The following is a 19,050-nucleotide window of genomic DNA, read 5'->3' on the forward strand; positions in this document are numbered from 1 at the left end:
GGCAGACAGTAGAGGCCGGGGTGGGGAGGGGGGGCTGCAGAAAGCTGGTTTTGGCCTCAGTGATGGGCAAGTCAGGGTACGCCTGGTGGGGAGCAGCCAGGCTCTCCCGGAAGTGTCCCAAATGACGCGGAGGTGGGGGATGGGAGCAGGAGGTCTGCCACTACTCTTGAGGGGCTTGGGCTTAGCTAGGGCTGATCTTGAAGGTGGACTGGTTGGGTAGGGGCCCTCGTCTTACCCAGCAGTGTTTGGGTGCTGGTTGGGAGTCTCTAATACTGCCGGGTAATGATGGAGGCCCTTGTCCCTGTGTCATCGGCGTCCATTGCGCGTCCATCGCTTTAGGCACTTTATCTGGCAGCAACCCATTCCTCCCACACATAGCCTGAAAGCCCCTTCTTCCGAGTTAAGGGTGGCTTTCGGGTTGGCTGATTGCCCACTGGAAGAACACAATGGCCCCAGCCCTTCCTCCAACCCAGTGTGATTTGTCATCTGGTAGATCCAGAACCTACTAGAAGCAGACCTTGGCCTTGGGATTGTCTACGCACTCAAGAGGCCACAGTCAGCCAGCCAGCAGCGGCTTCCCTCTAGCGCTTGATCAGCGGTAGATCAATTTATATTGGCTGGCTCTGGGTCCATCTTCCAGTGCAGTGTTGGATGGTTGAAGTATGAAGCTCCTAACACTGTCTGGTAAAGATGGCCCCCGGGTCAGTTCCTTCAGCAGTGACCTTGGAGCCTTGAAGACCACCTAGGCCTCCAGACCAACAGCCGCCGACCTTTAACCTTCTGGATGGGTGTGTGTGTGTGTCACTTGGCAAAGGGGAACAATGGGAAAGAGACAAAATGGCTGCCTTCAGAACAGCAGCAAGATTTGGAAACACATTTGGTTCCGAGACTCTGGCTTCCGTTGCCTTTTCACCCTGGGAACCTGAATGTCCATGGGGAACGTGGGATACGATTCCGGTCCATTGGGTGGTCTATCTTAGGCTTCAGGAGAAACCTACTTCCTCTAAGAACCCAAGGAGCTGAAGCTCTGCTGCACCCTCTCGCCCAGTCAGGCTCACCCCTTCCCCTATTGTATTTTTGTCTGCCCAGAAGGAAAAAAACATGGCAACAGTTCTAGCGAAGTCCGTGAGCAACGGCTTGATTTCCCCAGTACTGGAGACTCGGTCTTCATAAGAAAGGTAGTCTGTGGAAAATAGGTTCAGTTGGGCTCCAGGGCTGTGGGGGTGGGAAGGCCACCTCCACAGGGAGAAACTTCAGTGCAAATAGCTCATCGACCTGGTGACTAAGTAACAGCACACCGGGACTTCGGAACACGGAAACCCTTGGGAGGAACACGCCATCTCCCGGAGCTAACCAGGAGCTGGTTACCAAGGAAGCAGCTCCCCCTGGGGTCATCACGTTTTTAGTTTGGCTCAGCAAAGCCTCAGCTGCTTCAGCTTTTAAAAAGATGTTATTAAGTCTGTGGGTTCATTTGGTAGACCTGAGGGTGGGGTGAAGGGTGTAGTTGGGCCTGAGATCGGCTGCTCCCAGCTTAGGTCCTGTTTTGAGGACCCGGCGGCAGTCAGAATGCCACAGGCCAGACTGCTTGTGCCCTCTGCTGGCCGAGTCCCAGGGTGCATGTGTGACCAATGTCTTCTCGCAATCTACGTACACACTCAGACACAAAATTTTTGGCTTTAGTTTAAGTAATAAAAATTTTATTGAGAATTCCTGGCATGGTGGTTATCTCCCCCACTCTGGGAGAGGGTCAAGGCTGTAGGAAATCACGGAGAAATCATACTGTCCACCCCCCTTCCCAGCCAACACAGGAAGGAGGAAAGCCTCTGAAAGGGCTGGTCTCAGTCTTCCTTAATCCAAGAGGGCAGATACAGAAAAGTCCATCACATGATGCCTGGGGCAGGGTGGGCTGTGCTTGACCCCCAAGCTGGCTCCTCCAAGCTGGACAAGTGTGCCAACTTCTCTGGTGGTGGGGTTCTTGATGTCCACACTCATTTCTTACCCTTAATGAGGCTGTCACTGGAGAACAAAGGGAACATTCCTAGTATTATTGGGGATGTAAGTGTGAGGTGCACAACACCCCAAACCATAGCTTCTTCCTAAATAAAGGCCTGACTATGGGGAGAAAGGGGAGGTGTAGGGGCAGGGCCAGGAAGCAGACGGCCCCCAGGACCCCATAGCAAGGAGGCAGCCACTTACCTTCCCCTGCAACCAGCATGCCATGAAGTGAGCAGGGAATATGTGAAAAGAGAAATAAGTCATTAGTCAGCTGCAGGCCCAGCTGCTCCAGACCCGCCACCATCTCTGCAGTCCCAGCAGCATGCTGGTTCTCATGTGAGATTGCTACCAGTTGTCACTTCTCATTTAAATATTTATAAAGTGCCTTTCCCATAAGACATCCTGCTTTGCTTTATGAAGTTGGTCCTAGAAGATGCTAGATAGGAACTGCCAACCAGACCGACACCCACTTTTCCGACTGGTGTTCAGAGAAACTGTCCACGGCCCTGGTAACTGGATACTCCAGGGTCCAGGGGAGCGGACGGGTGCTTTGCTTTCTGGACAGTGGGATCTCTTACCGAGTAAAACTTTCATCCTGTAGATTCAGCACAAGGTTGTCAGCTGTGAGATAGATTCGGTTCTGTGATGTGGCGATCTACAGGATACGGAATAGACGCATTAACAGAGGCTTCAAGTCTTTGATTCAATGGCCACTCAGTGGAAGACACAGTAACAGAACAGGCTCCTGCTCTAGTACAAAGACCCGATGCAAGAAGCCTTGGTGTCATAGCTCTGTAACAGCCATAAACAAAACCTGGGGAGCACTGTGGGGTCGGTCACTCTGCAGGAGGAAGGGTGCCCAAGGACATTGTTTAAGTAGAAACTCAAGCCAGTTCTAATGCCACTGTGTGACTGTGTAGCTGAATACTTTCAACCTCAATCAGCAGCCCTTGGATGGTGAAGCCTTCCACTCACCGTCTTAGAGATGTTCTGGGCGGCCCGGATCTTTCGGAGCTTGATATAGCCAGGATTCTTGCTCAGTGCTTCTCCAAGGTGAGCAGACAGGGTTAAGGGTTCTTCTGGGCCAGGTTACATTGGTGGCAAGCTCCCTCCGCCCCTGAATCCCCTGGGCTGTCAGATTCAAGGTTGCGCTCACATGGCTACTCACACGTTGGCTACCCCCTGTGGGCCTCCCTACAGGATGCTGCCAGTACTGTGGTGGCAGCTGACATGAGGACAAGGCCACCAATGCTATTGATCTGGCCTTACAGCAGGGAGTCAGGCCTTAGGTACCCCCACCAAGATTTCAGATCTCACCAGTTGTCCTCCCCCCACCCCCAACCCCCATCCCTGAGCCAAGAGTCAGTAGGCCAAGTCGCATTCGCCTTGGTCTCATCAACCGGCCCATGGTGGAAGATGGGAAACAGGCTGACCCAGGGGTGAGGCCAGCTCTGTGCAACACAAGGATATCATCTTGGCAGCCTCCGCCTCCCCTTCAGCCTGCACAATCTTCTGTCGCTGTTCCTGCTTCGCTTTCTCCACCAAAAACTGGGCCCGCTGGGCTTCCTGCTGGGCTGTGGAGTGTGAGGTGTAAGAAGCCCAAGAACATGTAGTCCCCCTTCTCCCACCTCCAGAAGCCCAACGACCAGTGCCTGCCTCCATGGACTTACCCACTTGCTTGGCTTCTACAGCAGCTGTGTACTCTCGGCTGAAGCTCAGCTCTGTGATAGCTACATCATCCAGGATGAGGCTGAAGTCCTTGGCGCGCTCTGTCAGCTCTCTTCGGATCAACAGGGACACCTGGGGGCATGGTCAGGAGGGGAAGGGAGGCTTGGTTTGAGGTGATCAGAGAACTGGAAGGGAGGTGGCATTGCTGTAACCATCTGAACACTGGAGCTCCTGAATATGGGCAGCAAACCCACCACTTAAGTCCTCAAACATTCATTAGAAAAAACTTGGTTCCATTTCTTCCTGTGACAGCCATGGCAGCACCATACTGCTCCACATCACACTGAGACCTAATCTTCTCTTCTTTTCAGTTTATGCATCTCTTTAATTTCCAGTCAACTGAGGGAGACCTTCTGTGGAGATGTAAGGCAATACTGCCACTTTCTGTCCTATGCTTCCTTCTTAGGGTCGACTGGTGTCAGGTTCTACCGTTTTTCTCTTCCTTTCCCATAGTCACAGCACAGCTTTCCCACAGTCCATGCAGCTAAGGATAACCTTAAACTCCTGATCCCCTTGCCTCTACCTTGAGTGCTAGGATTACAGGCATGTGCCACACCTGGTTTAAGCAATGCTTGAGAGTAAAATCAGGGCTTGTGCATGGTAGGCAAGCACGTATCAACTGAACTACAGCTCCTTCCCACCCCATCCCGAAATACCTTCTTTTAGTACCCAGTAACCCTGACCAAGGAGAGAGACAGGCTGCCGCCGTGCAGACAGTGATGGGAGTCAGACCTGAGCCCGCTGGGTGATCAGCTGCGAGGCATTGAACTTGGCCACCACACTCTTGAGCACCTCATTAACAATGGACGGCAGCACTCGCTCCTCATAGTCCAGCCCTAGACGCTGGTACATGCTGGGGAGCTCCTGGGCATTGGGTCGGGACAGCACACGCAGGGAGATGTTCACCATCTGCAGGTCTGAGGGAAGAGGTCAGCAGTGGCTGGGTAAGGCCAAATTCCCCCTTTCCCAGCGCTTTCTCCTAGGAGTGCTTCCCACCATGCCTAGCGTTACTGTACAGCCTAGCACTCCAGCAGGAAGATAGTCATGTCAACACAGAGCATGTGAACAACATGGATGGGCGAGGCAGACCCTTGTTTACTGTGGAATCTTTTCTATGGACCTTCCACTAGTACAGCTATTTTTTTTTAAATAAATTGCTACTCCTCCTCCAAAGTGGATTCCACCAAGCAGCATAATCTTGGGTTTCCCCCTAGCCATTAGGGCCTTGAGAACCAGAACTGTGTTTATTTCCAAGGCCTCTGGCTTAGCAAACGCATAAACCACACACACCGCAAACAGCAACAGAGAAGCATGCTTCTGTGGGCTACTTGCCTCAGTGTGTACATGGGAATGAGGCCCAGGTTTGGGGAATCTCAAAGGCAGGGCTTCTAACTATGGTCTACAAGGCAACAGCTAGTGAAGAGTAGGGGCACTTTCTCCAGAGCAAGGTGTACTGTGGATGTAATCAACAAATCAACAGAAAAAAAGGCCTTAAAAACAGACTTGGACCTAGGCAGCCAGGAAGAAAGGCAACTTTTATCCCTTTTATGCTAGGCAGAAGGTAACGTTAAAACGTGCACGCATACCAAGTACTGTTTTTGAACGGCGAGGCATGGCTCTTTTGCAGACGTAGAAACCAAGACCTCAGAAACACTATCATTTCTGGCAGCCTGGCCAGGCTCAATTTACATTTGTTTCCCCACGTGCCAGGAGGCTCCCAGTTGCCCACATTTACCTTTGGAGCCTGTGGGGGAGGAGATTTTTCGAGGTCTGGCCCGAATGTCATAGATGATGGGGTACTGGAACCAGGGGATCCTGGAGAGGAGAGGTCAGGGACAGGAGTTGGGAAACTGCAGTTTTATTGATTTTGATGGTTCCCCTCACCACTCGTCCTTGGGCCTGTTCCTCCCCACGACCACAAGGACTCTTCCCTGTCGAGAACAGCCCTTTATGCATTGCTGGAGTTTCAGGCAGCCACTGTCCTCAGGAGCAGGCGCGAGGAAGGGATAAAGCAGCTTCGAATTGTTAAGTCTGGCTGCAGCCGTCAAGGGTGAAGGGTCAGGGCCTGTTCGCTCTGCCCGCCATTACCTGAAGTGAAGGCCTTCGGCCAGGATCGTGTCCTGCTGCACGCCACCGATACGATTAAAGAAGATGGCTCTATGACCGCCTTCCACTGCGGAGAGAGGGGTGGGAGTCAGGGCAGGCTGCTGGCCCGAGTGCTGGTCAGCCTAGGTGGGACGGGGACACCTGGGGGAATGGCAGGACCGTGGGTCTGGGGACTGGGACGTCCGGCCAGCGGAAGGAGGCTGCTCACCGGTGAACACGGATTCGCGGACGCCGTAGGCCACCGCCCCGGCCCCCAGCAGCAGCTTCAGCGCCGTGCCCATGCCCCGAGGCCCGGCGGGCAGGCGTCCCGCTAAGTCCTTCAAGTTCTGGGCCATGTCTGATCCTCCCGAAGGCGGCGGCGGCGGCGGCACCAGCGGTCAGGAGGGGGTGCCCGCCAGCCTCTGCCCCGCTCCAGCTTACAGACCTCGCCTCGCACACGAGGATCGGCGGCCTTAGAGCTCGCGGGAGAAAGGGCACCGGAAGTGCGCCTCCCTCCGGACCCGCCCCCCTCCGTCCGGGCGGCCCGGAACTCCGCGCACAGGAATGGCGCATCCGGAAGTCCCGCCTCTTCGGGGGGAGGTGTGCCCTCCTAGGGAGGCTTCCGTACGGGCATCGCCATCTTCGAGCGCCCTCTTTCAAAATGGCAGTTCGAAGGAAGTTGGCAGTGAGGACGGACGTGAAGTTCTAACTTAAGGACTAAGGCGCAACTTCCGGTCTGCCTACAAGATGGCTGCGGCCAGTGGTGGCTTTCAACCTCGTGAGCGGCGATTTTCAGTGCAGGAGCAGGACTGGGACAGTGCGCCGCCTAAGAAGCCCCGGCTTGGGGCAGGAAGCAAGTGCGGAGGCCGGAGGCTCATTGTGGTGCTGGAAGGGGCCAGTCTGGAGACAGTCAAGGTAGTTTTGAACAGTGAGTGTGGAGGTAGTGAACTGATGGATCAGATTGCGTGGGAACCAGGGCCACCGAGTGCATGGAAAAGCGGAGCCTTGAAATTTGCTCTGGATGGATGACCTAGTTTTCCAGGCTGTTGACATCCTGGGGGTAGTCCTTTTGCTCTGGACTCTCATTTCAGCCCTCGCCTTGTTTTTAGTTGATTTATCACGGAGTCTGTGATATAAAATGCAAAATGAGGGGAGCATTGTCTATTGAGGTTTCCCACGTTTCCAAAGGCCAGTGACTTCCCCAGCCTTTTACTACCAAGGACTTGATGCTTTATTTGGTTAAAAGGGGCTTGACTGGCAGCTTGTTCTGTATTTACCTATTCTGAAGTATGTCTGGTTCAGATTATTTAAAAAGCCTCCGTCTTTGCTTTTTTATCCTCCCTCTTAAATATTTATTTTACCTTTATTTATGCATGCAAGTCTGCATGTGGCCATGAGCCACCTCATGTAGGTGCTAGGAACCTAACTTGAGTCCTATACAAGAAAGTTTGTCATTCATAACCCCTGTGCCATCTCTCCAGCCCCCTCCTTCCTTTCTTTCTTTCTTTTTTTGGTTTTTCGAGACAGGGTTTCTCTGTATAGCCCTGGCTGTTCTGGAACTCACTTTGTTAGACCACGCTAGCCACCACCGCTCGGCTTCTTCCTTCTTTTCTTTTTAAAAAAAATTTTTTATTAGGTATTTTCCTCGTTTACATTTTCAATGCTATCCCAAGAGTCCCCCATACCCCCCCAATCCCCTACCCACCCACTCCCCCTTTTTGGCCCTGGGGTTCCCCTGTACTGGGGCATATAAAGTTTGCAAGTCCAATGGGCCTCTCTTTGCAGTGATGGCCGACTAGGCCATCTTTTGATACATATGCAGCTAGAGACAAGAGCTCCGGGGTACTGGTTAGTTCATATTGTTGTTCCACCTATAGGGTTGCAGTTCCCTTTAGCTCCTTGGGTAATTTCTCTAGCTCCTCCATTGGGGGCCGTGTGATCCATCCAATAGCTGACTGTGATCATCCACTTCTGTGTTTGCTAGACCCCGGTTCTTCTTTCTTTCTTATGTCTTGCCTTTCAGAGCTAAACTTGTTCAGTGTGTAGGCCCAGAAGTTCCCTCCCAAACTCCTGCTCCCCTCAGTTTCTCTCTGTCTCTGTCTCTCTCTGTCTCTCTCTCTCTCTCTCACACACACACACACCTCTTGCTGGGTGGTGGTTTTAGGCAGTCTTGGGATGCAGTCCGGGCTGGCTTGGAACTCTCCACCTTCAGTCTCCTAAATATTAGAATATTTATAGGTGAATTTCACCATGCCAGGTCTGACCTGGGCTTAAATTTGGTCCTTAGCCCCTTCCTAGTGACTGTGAGAAAACAAGATTGTTCTCCCTTGTAAAGTGGTTGTGAACCTTACTAACTAAACCACACAGGATCTGGATTGACAGTCCTTTAAAAGGAGTGTGTTTCCCAATAACCCGAGGTGAGAGACTTTCCCATCTATTCTTCATGGACACTAAATAGAAAACTGGTTTTCTCCCCGTCTACTTTTTTCCCCCAGACTTATTTTTTTTTTTCTGAGTACACTGTAGCTGCCTTCAGACACACCAGAAGAGGGCATCGGATCCCATTACAGATGGTTGTGAGCCACCATGCGGTTGCTGGGAATTGAATACAGGACCTCTGGAAGAGCAGTCAGTGCACTTAACCACTGAGCCATCTCTTCTGTGCCCTCCCCTTCTTTTTTTTTGGATTAAGTGATCAGTTAATCAGATTTAAAGTTTCTGTAGTTAGTTGTTATTTCCATCCTAACTACAGGCTTTTATCTGTTCCTCCCTCAGTGATTGTCTATCATCAGTCACCATCATTATTATTGTTTAAAGGTTTTTTTTCCCATGTGCATTGGTGGTTTGTCTGCATGTATATTGCTGTAGGATGTCAGATCCACTGGAACTGGAGTTACAGACAGTTGTGAGCTGCCATGTTGGGGCTGAGAATCGAACCCGAGTCCTCTGGAAGAGCAGTCAGTGCTGTTAACTGCTGAGCACTTAACTGCTTATCTATCCAGCCCTTATTGACATTATTGTTGTTGACAGGGTCTCACTAAATAGCTCTGGCTGGCCTAGAACTCATTAGTGTCTGCCTGTCTCTGCCTCCTGAGTTCTGGGGTTGAAGGCCTGCACCACTACACCTAGGTGCCTACTAACTCTTTGAGTGCTAACTTTGACATCATCAGACTAGGAATCGCAAATGTGGAAACCGCCCCAGTGTCTGTATTTCAGAAAGTAGATCCACCAGATTCCTTCTGTATACACTAGATTCCTTCTGTATACAGGTTCCCGAGTCAGCAGATCAGTATAACTGTAATGTTGGACAGAGTAAAGGGGTTACCGTGTGTGTTTAGGATAAAATCTGCTACTCGAAATAAGTTAGTATCACTTGTTCCAGGTGACTTCCTGAGAGGTCAAAGGTTATGTTAAAACTTCTAGCCCAGGGCTGCAGAGACATCAGCTAGGAGCACTTGCTCTTGTGGAGGACCTACTTTGGTTCCCACCCCCCACAGTATGGCTCCCAGCTGTCTGGAAGTTCAGTTCCAGGGGATCGGATGACCCCTTGCCCACCACAGGCTCTGCACCTGTGTGATGCACAACTAGTCACTCAGGCAAGACACCTATAAAATGTCAAGAAATAGGCCGGGCGCGTTGGCGCACGCCTTTAATCCCAGCACTCGGGAGGCAGAGGCAGGCGGATTTCTGAGTTCGAGGCCAGCCTGGTCTACAGAGTGAGTGCCAGGACAGCCAGGGCTACACAGAGAAACCCTGTCTCGAAAAAACCAAAAAAAAAAAAAAAAAAAGTAAAGAAATATATGTGTATGTGTGTAATATGTGAGTACACACATATATATACACATACCTGGCACCTTCTCAAGTGGAAACTTAAGGGTTCTGTGGAAAGTTGGTTGGGTGGTGTTTTGCTGGGACAAATAGTGAAGGAATATTTCCTTAAAGTGGACACAGGTGTGAAAGGCTAAGGCAGACTCAAAAAGGAATGTTTCACTGAGGCAGACACGGGAGAGAGGCCGTTCTGCTCGTTATTGAGTATCTTGCTGATTAATTTTACTGTCTGAGCTGGGGTCTCACCCTGTACCTCATCCTGGCCTGACACTTGGTGGGCTCCTAAACACTGGGAGTACAGGTGTGGGCTCCCACATCCAACTCGTGATGCCACTCTTTTTTTTTAAATCTCCAGACAGGGTTTCTCCCAGTAACAGCCCTAGCTATTCTGGAACTTGCTTTGCAGACCAGGCTAGCTTCGAACCACCACAACCTGGTGCTGCTTCATTTATTAGAGGTTAGCCCAAAGAACTGCTACGTCACAGACTGAGAAGATGGCTTAGTGGAGGGCTTACCATGCGCTCCACAAACATGGGGACCCGTGTTCTAGCCCCAGCACCTATGTAAGAAGCCCAGGCTGTGCTAGGCATGCTCTTAATCCCAGCACTGCGAGACAGGTGGGAAGGTCGATCTCTGAGTTTGAGGAAGGAAAGAAGGGAGGGGCCCAGCTCAGTTTGTAATCCCAGCATTGAAGAGACAGGTGAGTTTGTAGAGCTTGCTGGCCTGCCAGCCCAGCTGAATTGGTGACCTCAGGTTCAATGAGGAACTCTTAGGTCAGAAAATAGAAGGTGATGGAGGAAGACACGAGACAACAACCTCTGGCCTTCACATGTAAGCACATGGTACCTACACGCACGCACGCACACATACACACACAGACTGAGGTAGGAGTACAGAGGTGACAATGGAGTGATGCCACTTGTCTATTTCCTGTTCATCTATTAAGGAACCATTTCTGTTCTTGAGTTTGTAGGCTCAAGATTGTTTACTCTTTCTATGAAGACAGAGTATGAGATCTTGAGCTTTCTCCTGTCTCATTAGTAACTTCTAAGAACTCTTGAGAACTGCTGGCAATGGTTTCCTTCTGGTCATTCCAGTTTGTGGTTTCAGATCAGTGCAGACTCAGGCTTCACAAACCACTCTCTCCGCTGCTCTAAGTGCAGCACTTGGATGGTTTCTGTTGTGGTTCTTTCCACATGCTGGCTCACAGCTGTGTCATTGTAGTTCCATAGGATCCGATGCCTACCTTTGACTTCTACAGGCACTGGGCAGGCACATGGTGCATGTGTATCGTACAGGCTAAATACTCATCCATGTAAAATTAAATACATCTTAAATTAAAAGCACAAAACCTCCACTTTTATCCTGATAATGGGTTGAGATCAGATCACTCCACGTTTGTTATCTTTTACATTTAAGAGCATCCAAAGGACTTAGTTTCTGACCATGTGCTTTCCTCTGACATCCGTTTGAAGATTTATCTTTATATATGTGTGTGTGTGTGTGTGTGTGTGCAGGCCAGTTGTCTGGAGCTGAGTTCCGGGTGGTTGTGAACCACCAAGTGGGTGCTGGGACCTACATCTGGGCCTCTGCAAGAAAAACAAGCATAGTGAGGCTCCTAACCACGGAGCCGTCTCCAGCTCCTACTCTGACTCTTTTTAAAAAATAAGATTTATGTGGGGCTGGAGAAATGATGGCTTAGCAGTTAAGAGCCCTGGCTGCTCTTCCAGAGGAACAGGTTCAATTCCTAATACCCACATGGTAGCTCACAACTGTAACTCCAGTTCCAGGGGACCCAGTGTCCTCTTTTAGCCTCCTCTGGCACTATACACATAGAGTGCACAGACATACATGCAGGCACACATGCACATAAGATTACATGAATACAGACAGTATTTATTTGTAATTATCTATGTGTGTGTGTACCACATGCCTTTGGATGCTCGAGTTTTCAGGTTCCCCTGGAGATGGAGTTACAGGCCACCTGACATGGATGGTGGGAAATCAAATCCATGTCCTCTGCAAGAGTAATATTAATATCTCTTAACCACTGACATTTTCCAGGCCTCTGACATTGTTTGAACTACTTGGTTAATTCCAAAAATTATATCCCCCAAATATTTTGAAATGTGTATTGTCACTTTGTCTCTAGACATAAAAAGTTCTAGTGAGCCGGGCGTGGTGGCGCACGCCTTTAATCCCAGCACTCGGGAGGCAGAGGCAGGCGGATTTCTGAGTTCGAGGCCAGCCTGGTCTACAAAGTGAGTTCCAGGACAGCCAGAGCTATACAGAGAAACACTGTCTCGAAAAACCAAAAAAAAAAAAAAAAAAAAAGTTCTAGTGAAGCTGGGCGGTGGTGGTGCACGCCTTTAATCCCGGCACTCGGGAGGCAGAGGCAGGCAGATATCTGAGTTCAAGGCCAGTCTGGTCTATGGAGTGAGTTCCAGGACAGCCAGGGCTACACAGAGAAACCCTGTCTCAAAAAACAAACAAAAAAAAGTTCTAGTGATACACAGACTTTTTTTTTTTTTTGGTTTTTCGAGACAGGGTTTCTCTGTGTAGCCCTGGCTGTCCTGGCACTCACTTCGTAGACCAGGCTGGCCTCGAACTCAGAAATCCACCTGCCTCTGCCTCCCGAGTGCCGGGATTAAAGGCGTGCGCCACCACGCCTGGCTGATACGCAGACTTTTAAAAACCCTTGTTTGTGAGCTGGAGAGATGGCTCAGCGGTTAAGAGCACTGGCTACTCTTTCAAAGTTCCTGAGTTCAATTCTCAGCAACCATATGGTGGCTCACAACCATCTGTAATGGGATCAAATACCCTCTTCTGGTGTGTCTGAAGAGAGCAAAGTGCACTCACATATATAAAATAAATCTTAAAAATAGTGTTTGTATATAACAATGTTTTCAGATTTACACAAACCCTCCAGCATACGTATGTGCAATCACTGACAACCTGAGGTGGTAGAGGTGGTTTTTCTCCTACCATGTGCACTCTGGGATTGATGTCAGGTCAGGCTTGGGAACTAGTGCCTTTACCTACTGACCCATGTCAAAGGCCTTGTCCCAGGGTTCTTTTGTGTGGTGTGTATGTGTGTGTATACTTGGGCATGTATGAAGGTCAGACGACAGCTTGTTGGTTTCCTTCCTTTTACCGTGTGAGTCATGGGAATTGAACTCAGATCTTTGGGGTTGGTGGCAAGTACCTTTGTCTGCTGAGCTCTCTCTCTAGTCAGGTTGAGACCTGGTCTTACTGACCATTCTAATGTCCCTTGAGATTTGAGGTTGCAAATGAGTTCTTTCTGAGTGCAGGCCTGAGCAGACCTCACTATGGTGTCACATTTTTCTGACACTAGGCTCTTTGCTTGTGCAGATTCTGGGTTACTCCCACTTTTCATATGCTCCTTTCCTAGTGCTGGGGATTGAAGTCAGGCCCTGCCAAGCCCTCTGCTGCTGAGCGGCAGTCCACCAGCTTTCTCTCAATGGTTTGCTTATGTCAGGTTTTGATTGAGGCAGCAGGGTCTTGCTGTATCCTAGACTGGCATGTCCCTCAGCATATACGTGCTGCTTTTGAGACTAGTCTTGTTCATGAACTCTTGTCTGATTTAGAACTTAGGTGACCTTGACTGATAGCCATAGGCCTTAAAAGCTTAATGTGGAATGACTCGTCTCCTTTATTGTGTGAGATAGTTATCCTGTGTGTGAATGTGGACATATGGCAATCCTCTGAAAAGCTTTCTAGCCCTACTTAGTCTTTCTGGTGTAGGTCTAGAGTGGGCTAGGTGATAGGATTCCCATTGCTCTCATCATGTTCTGTTCTGCAGGTAGGGAAAACTTACGAGCTACTCAACTGTGACAGGCACAAGTCCATGTTGTTGAAGAATGGACGGGACCCAGGGGAAGTCAGACCAGACATCACCCACCAGGTATCTGTGTGGGCAGAGCTAATGACCCTCTGAGCGAATGCTGTTTCTCAGGCTTCACCACGCCTTTCCCTCTTCCTTTCTCAGAGCCTGCTGATGCTCATGGACAGCCCCCTGAACCGAGCTGGCTTGCTACAGGTTTACATCCACACACAGAAGAACGTGCTGATTGAAGTGAACCCCCAGACTCGAATTCCTAGGACCTTTGACCGATTTTGTGGCCTCATGGGTGAGAAGCCTTAGGACTTAAGTTCTAAATTAACTGGAGAATCACACACCCATTCCTTCAGTGGGGAGTGACTGGCAGGGCGGAGTCCTGGTATTTCTCCATGTCCAGGGAAGTTCAGCTCCCCTGCTGTCTGAAGCTCTCTGAGCTTGTCATCGGTAGTAGTGAAATCCGTAACTGTTGTGTGGTGTAAAGGATGCGTGGCCCAGTTTCCCCAGGGTGCTTAGCTTAGGCGGAAGAGTGTCCTCTCTCCCCACTTCTGAACTCTCTTTCCCCCCCAGTTCAGCTTTTACATAAACTGAGCGTCCGAGCAGCCGACGGCCCTCAGAAGCTATTGAAGGTAAGCTGGAGAAACCTTTTGGTAGGTTCTGGGCCAGTTCTGGGGCTGACTCTTCTTTTTGTCTTTAGGTAATTAAGAATCCAGTGTCCGACCACTTCCCAGTTGGCTGTATGAAAATTGGCACTTCCTTTTCTGTTGAAGACATCAGTGACATTCGAGAGTTGGTGCCCAGTAGTGACCCAGTTGTGTTTGTGGTGGGGGCCTTTGCCCATGGCAAGGTACAGTCTGGGCTGTGTACTTAGGTTCTTCCTGGAGCTGAAGCTCAGTGCAGGGTTCCAGGAGCAATTGGCATTTTGAGAATCCCCGTTCTTACAAATGGGTTAAGACAGGCGGTAGCTGCAGACCTGGCCCAGCCTTCACTCTGAGGCCGGTTTCTCACACAGAGAGCTAAGATGGCCAGCTCTGTACAAGTTTGATAGGAACCACACTGCTGTTGAGACATAGCGCGCCTATGCTTTTCTACCCTGAATCTGACCAGCTCTGTCTCTCCTCAGGTCAGTGTGGAGTACACAGAAAAGATGGTGTCCATCAGCAACTATCCACTCTCTGCTGCGCTTACCTGTGCTAAAGTCACCACAGCTTTTGAAGAAGTATGGGGTGTCATTTGAGACCAGCAGTGCCTGGTTCTCAGACAGGACTCTTGGCAGTTTGTCTTTTGGCTCCTAAGATCTGCTGGAAGATAATCTTCTGTACCAAGACTGCAGAGTGGGGAGGCAACACTGCATAGTTGTTTTTTGTTTTTCCTATAAAGAGTTTTATTTTGTTTTTTTTTCAGACCTGATTGTTTTGAGGGTTCTTAAACTTAGCAGTACATGGTAAACTGTTCCCCTTAGATTCTGGTGTTGCAGATTTTGACAGTAGGAGTTCCTGATTTCCTAGATTTCTGTGGCTCTCAGGAAGAGACCGTGATGACCTTTAGCAAGCATGGAGAATTATGTATGAAAGAAAGCAGTCTGGGATGCTAGCAGTGAAAAACCGAACAAACAGAAGTGATTTTATCTGGTATAGTTCCAAGATAGAAAAAGTGGAGCAGGCAGGGCCTTGTACCCTTCCCTCCCCCCATGGGGGGGTGGCGGTATCGGCACATATACAATCGTAGTAGATTGGCAGAAGAGAAACAACAGATTCCTGGCTAGAGGGGAGAGATAAGGCAACGTGCATGGGGGAGTCCAAAGGGGGTGCAGCCCCTCTGCTCCTCCCACAAGAGCTTCCCCTTTGGCTGTCGCAGAGGCACAGCTGGGAGTGCTGTGACTTCCAGCTCCTGGCGTCTCTGCTGGGGTGAGGAGTGCTGTGAGAAGGGAGACAAGTAGTTTCTGCACCAGTCCAGCTCTCGGCCACCTGCAGGGCAAGGCGTGTGCTCAGAAGGCTGCCAGAGTGACCCTGGGCCCTTCTAGCAAGGCAGAAGCCACAGTGCACGCCCTTGGGGACAAGCTGCACTGAAGTCCGCCTCAGTTTCCAGTGGCGTTTCTCGTCTGGTTCTAGCCTGCCTATAACCTGCAGACTTTACTTACCAGGGAAAGACATAGATCATTCCCTCTTTTTTAACTTTTCTTTTCTTGGCACCATCGCTTTGTGGATATAAGGCAATGTGAATAGTAGACTCAAGAAGAAGACGTGTCCAAGGAAATAGATGGATCTGTACACCTGCGGGGAGACAGAAACCACTGAAATAGATGTGAGGTGTGGGTTGTCCCTTGCTACTTGAGGTTTTAGTGACCCCACCCCACCCCCCAAAGCCTTGCAGGTCTTCACTACCTTAAGCCATTTGTCCCATGTGAAGAGGCAGAAGGCAGTCATAGAGTAACCCATGAACAGCCAGTGGATGGTCTGTTGCACCAAGTAGTAGAAGGGCTGTAGGGCAGTGATGGAGGCCAGGCTGCTCAGGGCCGGGCTGTCCCGAATTAGACTGCTGACCTGGGGTGGAAGGAGAGGGGTCACGGTCCCGTCTTCCTCCCTACCCATTTTCCTCCCACCCTTGAGTCCTACCTGCTTTTCCACGATAACAATGAGGAACTCCATCTGGAAGCAAATCAGGTATCCTGAGTGGAGGCCATGCCAGAGGGCCAAGAACAGCAAGGAGAGGCCTTGTGAGAGCTCTTTATTTCCAAGGAACTTGAGGCGTTTGAAGATGTAACTAGAGAAGAGGGTGGGGTAAGGATGAAGCTCAGCTCAACTTGACTCCTGTGTCTGGGTCCCGGTGCCCTGAGGAGTAGAGTGCTGACTGGCTCCCACTTGTGGCCACTGAGGGTACAGGAAGCAGTGCTAATATGGAGTGCTTGAGATGGAGGAAAGCTGTCATGGTTCAGACACAACACAGACTATGGGCTTAGGTGGGTACATGAGGACTGGCCGCTTGCTGCAGCAGGTACAGCTGAGTCCTGAGGGTCTGGCACCAACACTGCAATGCTGCTATGGTTCTCAGGCTGCTTATACCCAGTGATGGGACACTATAAACAGCACATGAGGAAGGACAGAATGAGGTACTTCCACAGAGTTGGTTTATTTTTTGGGGGTGGTGGTGGTGGCCTTAGTGAGAACAAAAGCTTAGAGTGTTAAGTAAGACATGGACAGAAGTGACAACACCCCTACCCTCAGTGTAGTGTGGGAGGAGCCTGGACCCAGGTCTCCATACTTACCGGGCTACCCAGGCATTGGTATTGATGTTGAAAGAGGCGATGGTGCCATTGAAGCGAGGGGTGGTTTCAAAGAGCCACACTTTCATGTTGGCACAGGCATCCCATCTCACGGTCCCATTTTCATCAAAGCCATTAAAGCCCAGGCCAGACAAAATGCACACTCCTTCCTGAAGGGAAGGATGGTTAGGGCTCTCGCCACTCACCGCCTCCCAGCCTCCCCTCTTCCCAGCTTGCCTAAATGTGACATACTACTTACTGTGACCAGCCAGCAGGTGACGTATTTGTACAGCACAAATTTGCCCCAGATCAGCATGTACATGCAGCGGAACCAGAAAGGGCGGTTCTTGAAGAGAACACAGGAACATTAGGGAAGGTACAGGCATGGCACAGTCCCCTAGATGATATCTTCAAACTGGCGGATGGCTCCTCCACTCCTATCAGTTCTGATGTCATGTGTGCCATGACAGCCTAGCCCCCACCTGCCTGTAACCAGCCAAGAGGTGCCAATATGCATCCACTTCCTCTGCACGGCCTAGGCATTTGTTATCAGCAGAGGGGCCTTGCAGAGCTGCAGTCTGGAATGCAGAGAAATCTACCCAGAATGATGGGGAGCTCCTGTGAGCTTTTCAGGGGCAGTGGCAAAAGGCAGCTTTCCTCTCGGAGCACCACCTCTGGACAAACCCCTAAGTCTGTCAATTTAAAGAAAAAAGCCACCTGATGCTGCACTCCAAGTCACAACACTAAGGAGAGCTTCTTGAGCTTATTCTGGGGGGAGGAGGAGAGAGGGAGGGCAAGGCGTGCAAAAGTACACCTGGAGCTCCCCCGTGCCCAAGGTTTGTCCATGCAGGTTATAGCCTGGGTGGCACATACCAACTCTCACAGACTAGCAAAACCCCACACACATCTGAGATGGCACTTGTCTGCCATCTACAGGGCTCTCTGCTTATCCCTTTGTGTAAGGCAGTAGTCACATTCCTGTGCTGACAGACACTCACATCGTAGTCTTCCGTGAGGAGATAGTCGTCTGTGATGTGGGGGCTCAGCAGGGTGTAGCCCACCAGGTAGACAAGGCCCAGACTCAGGCGCTTGAGAGCAGGTATGGTGCTGGAAAGGAACAAGTGGGGTCACAGACAGCAGAGCCTCGCCCTTCACCCTCTGACCTGTAGTCACGGAAAGGAGCATGTCAGGGTGTGGCCACGGCTTCCTGCTGTTTCCCAGAGAGACCGCTCTCTCTGCTTGGCTATTCACAAACCCCAGTTACAGGAGAGGGCAGGAGGGAGCAGTGTGCAGGAGGCTTTAACCCTCAGAGTGCTACTGAGCCCAGAGCTTGTCAGTGGTAAGGCTAACAACCATGTGCAGAACAACCAGCAATCTCAATTCGCGCTGACATACAGGCGGACAAGTTCCCAGTGAAGGAGTTCCAGTGGCTTTTGCATTATCTTTTAAGTATATATTTCTGTATACATTTTTGTATATTGAACAGGGTCTCCCTCTATGAGAGGAGGCTTTGAAGGGAGGAGCATAACTTGTGGGCAAAAACATTTGTGCTTTAGGGTCAGCTTAAATGGCTGGGGCAGTCTAGCTTGAGGAACATGTAGACATTGTCCATGTGACACTGTGACAATCGGGCCAATGTGCTACGGCTGACCTTTAGGAGAGTCACTTTAGAGTGGTTTTACTAGGTAGAATCCCTACATGGAGGTCTTGACGGGGGTGGGGGTGGGGGGGGGAGGGAGGGCGGTGTGATTACCTGTTTGGCATCTTCCCTGGTATGTCAGTCAGCTGTCCCCGCACCAGCTTCATGTAGTGGTTCATTGAAAATTGGGGCCCTACCAAGAAGGCTCCATAGAAGTAGGAGAAGCCAGCAACTTCCAGCAATGAAGGGACACCCCGTATGGCATATTTCTGTTGCTCAGAGGTCAAGGAATTCTATGCCAAGAATAGAATGTACGGCTCAGGATAGCCTTGAATCTTACCCCGAGAGGCATTCCCTCTGAGCATTCCAACCTGTGCCCCACTGCCTGGAGCTCTTTAGTGTGGGATGGGAGGTGGAAGGTTGCTTCATGGGAAAATGTGTGGGGTAGCTTAGCCAACAGCTGCCTGTGGCTGTGGTGACAAATGCCTTGCTGGCACTCATCTCTGGACTTTGTGCAAGAGCTGGAGCCTGGACAAGTTACCCTGGCTCGGCCTTGCCCAGCCAGAAGACAGCTCATAGGCTAGGGAATGAGGCAGAGGCTCTGCCCTGGTGGGGATCGGTCTTGGTAAGAGCAGCCCTTCCCCTTCCCACTGG

At 50.6% G+C, this 19,050-nt stretch overlaps 3 protein-coding genes and 1 non-coding gene across 4 annotated transcripts in view; 1 reads left to right on the forward strand and 3 right to left on the reverse strand.

Moving 5' to 3' along the window:
• Positions 1–1,667: 1,667 nt before the first annotated feature.
• On the reverse strand, positions 1,668–6,312 carry Phb2 (prohibitin 2). Its single transcript, XM_085839933.1, has 8 exons — positions 6,038–6,312; positions 5,812–5,896; positions 5,459–5,538; positions 4,456–4,640; positions 3,666–3,795; positions 3,466–3,569; positions 2,971–3,048; positions 1,668–2,650 (listed from the first exon to the last, which is right to left on the reverse strand). Exons 1-8 carry the CDS (start codon positions 6,162–6,164, stop codon positions 2,570–2,572), a joined length of 870 nt encoding a protein of 289 aa, XP_085696059.1. The 5' UTR covers positions 6,165–6,312; the 3' UTR covers positions 1,668–2,569.
• On the reverse strand, positions 3,128–3,398 carry LOC115031443 (small nucleolar RNA U89). The gene has a single exon (XR_003837068.1). It is a non-coding gene; the product is annotated as a small nucleolar RNA U89 (small nucleolar RNA).
• A 137-nt stretch (positions 6,313–6,449) lies between the features above and the next one.
• Emg1 (EMG1 N1-specific pseudouridine methyltransferase) lies at positions 6,450–14,900 on the forward strand. Its single transcript, XM_021164595.3, has 6 exons — positions 6,450–6,723; positions 13,460–13,561; positions 13,646–13,787; positions 14,066–14,124; positions 14,193–14,342; positions 14,619–14,900. The coding sequence occupies exons 1-6, from the start codon at positions 6,556–6,558 to the stop codon at positions 14,730–14,732; spliced, it is 735 nt and encodes a 244-aa protein (XP_021020254.2). The 5' UTR covers positions 6,450–6,555; the 3' UTR covers positions 14,733–14,900.
• Positions 14,901–15,092: 192 nt separating this feature from the next.
• Positions 15,093–19,050, reverse strand: part of Lpcat3 (lysophosphatidylcholine acyltransferase 3) — a 34,862-nt gene continuing 30,904 nt past the window's right edge. The window contains exons 6-13 of the mRNA XM_021164593.3: positions 18,511–18,689; positions 17,756–17,864; positions 17,017–17,103; positions 16,761–16,927; positions 16,111–16,258; positions 15,880–16,038; positions 15,636–15,768; positions 15,093–15,462 (exon numbers count right to left, since the gene is read on the reverse strand). Coding sequence (XP_021020252.1) covers positions 15,652–15,768; positions 15,880–16,038; positions 16,111–16,258; positions 16,761–16,927; positions 17,017–17,103; positions 17,756–17,864; positions 18,511–18,689 — 966 coding nt within the window. The 3' untranslated portion in view covers positions 15,093–15,462; positions 15,636–15,651. The remainder of the gene's footprint in view (positions 15,463–15,635; positions 15,769–15,879; positions 16,039–16,110; positions 16,259–16,760; positions 16,928–17,016; positions 17,104–17,755; positions 17,865–18,510; positions 18,690–19,050) is intronic.

This window comes from Mus caroli, unplaced genomic scaffold (assembly GCF_978045245.1).
Source record: "Mus caroli unplaced genomic scaffold, Mus_caroli_1 scaffold_7, whole genome shotgun sequence".
NCBI lineage: Eukaryota > Metazoa > Chordata > Mammalia > Rodentia > Muridae > Mus > Mus caroli.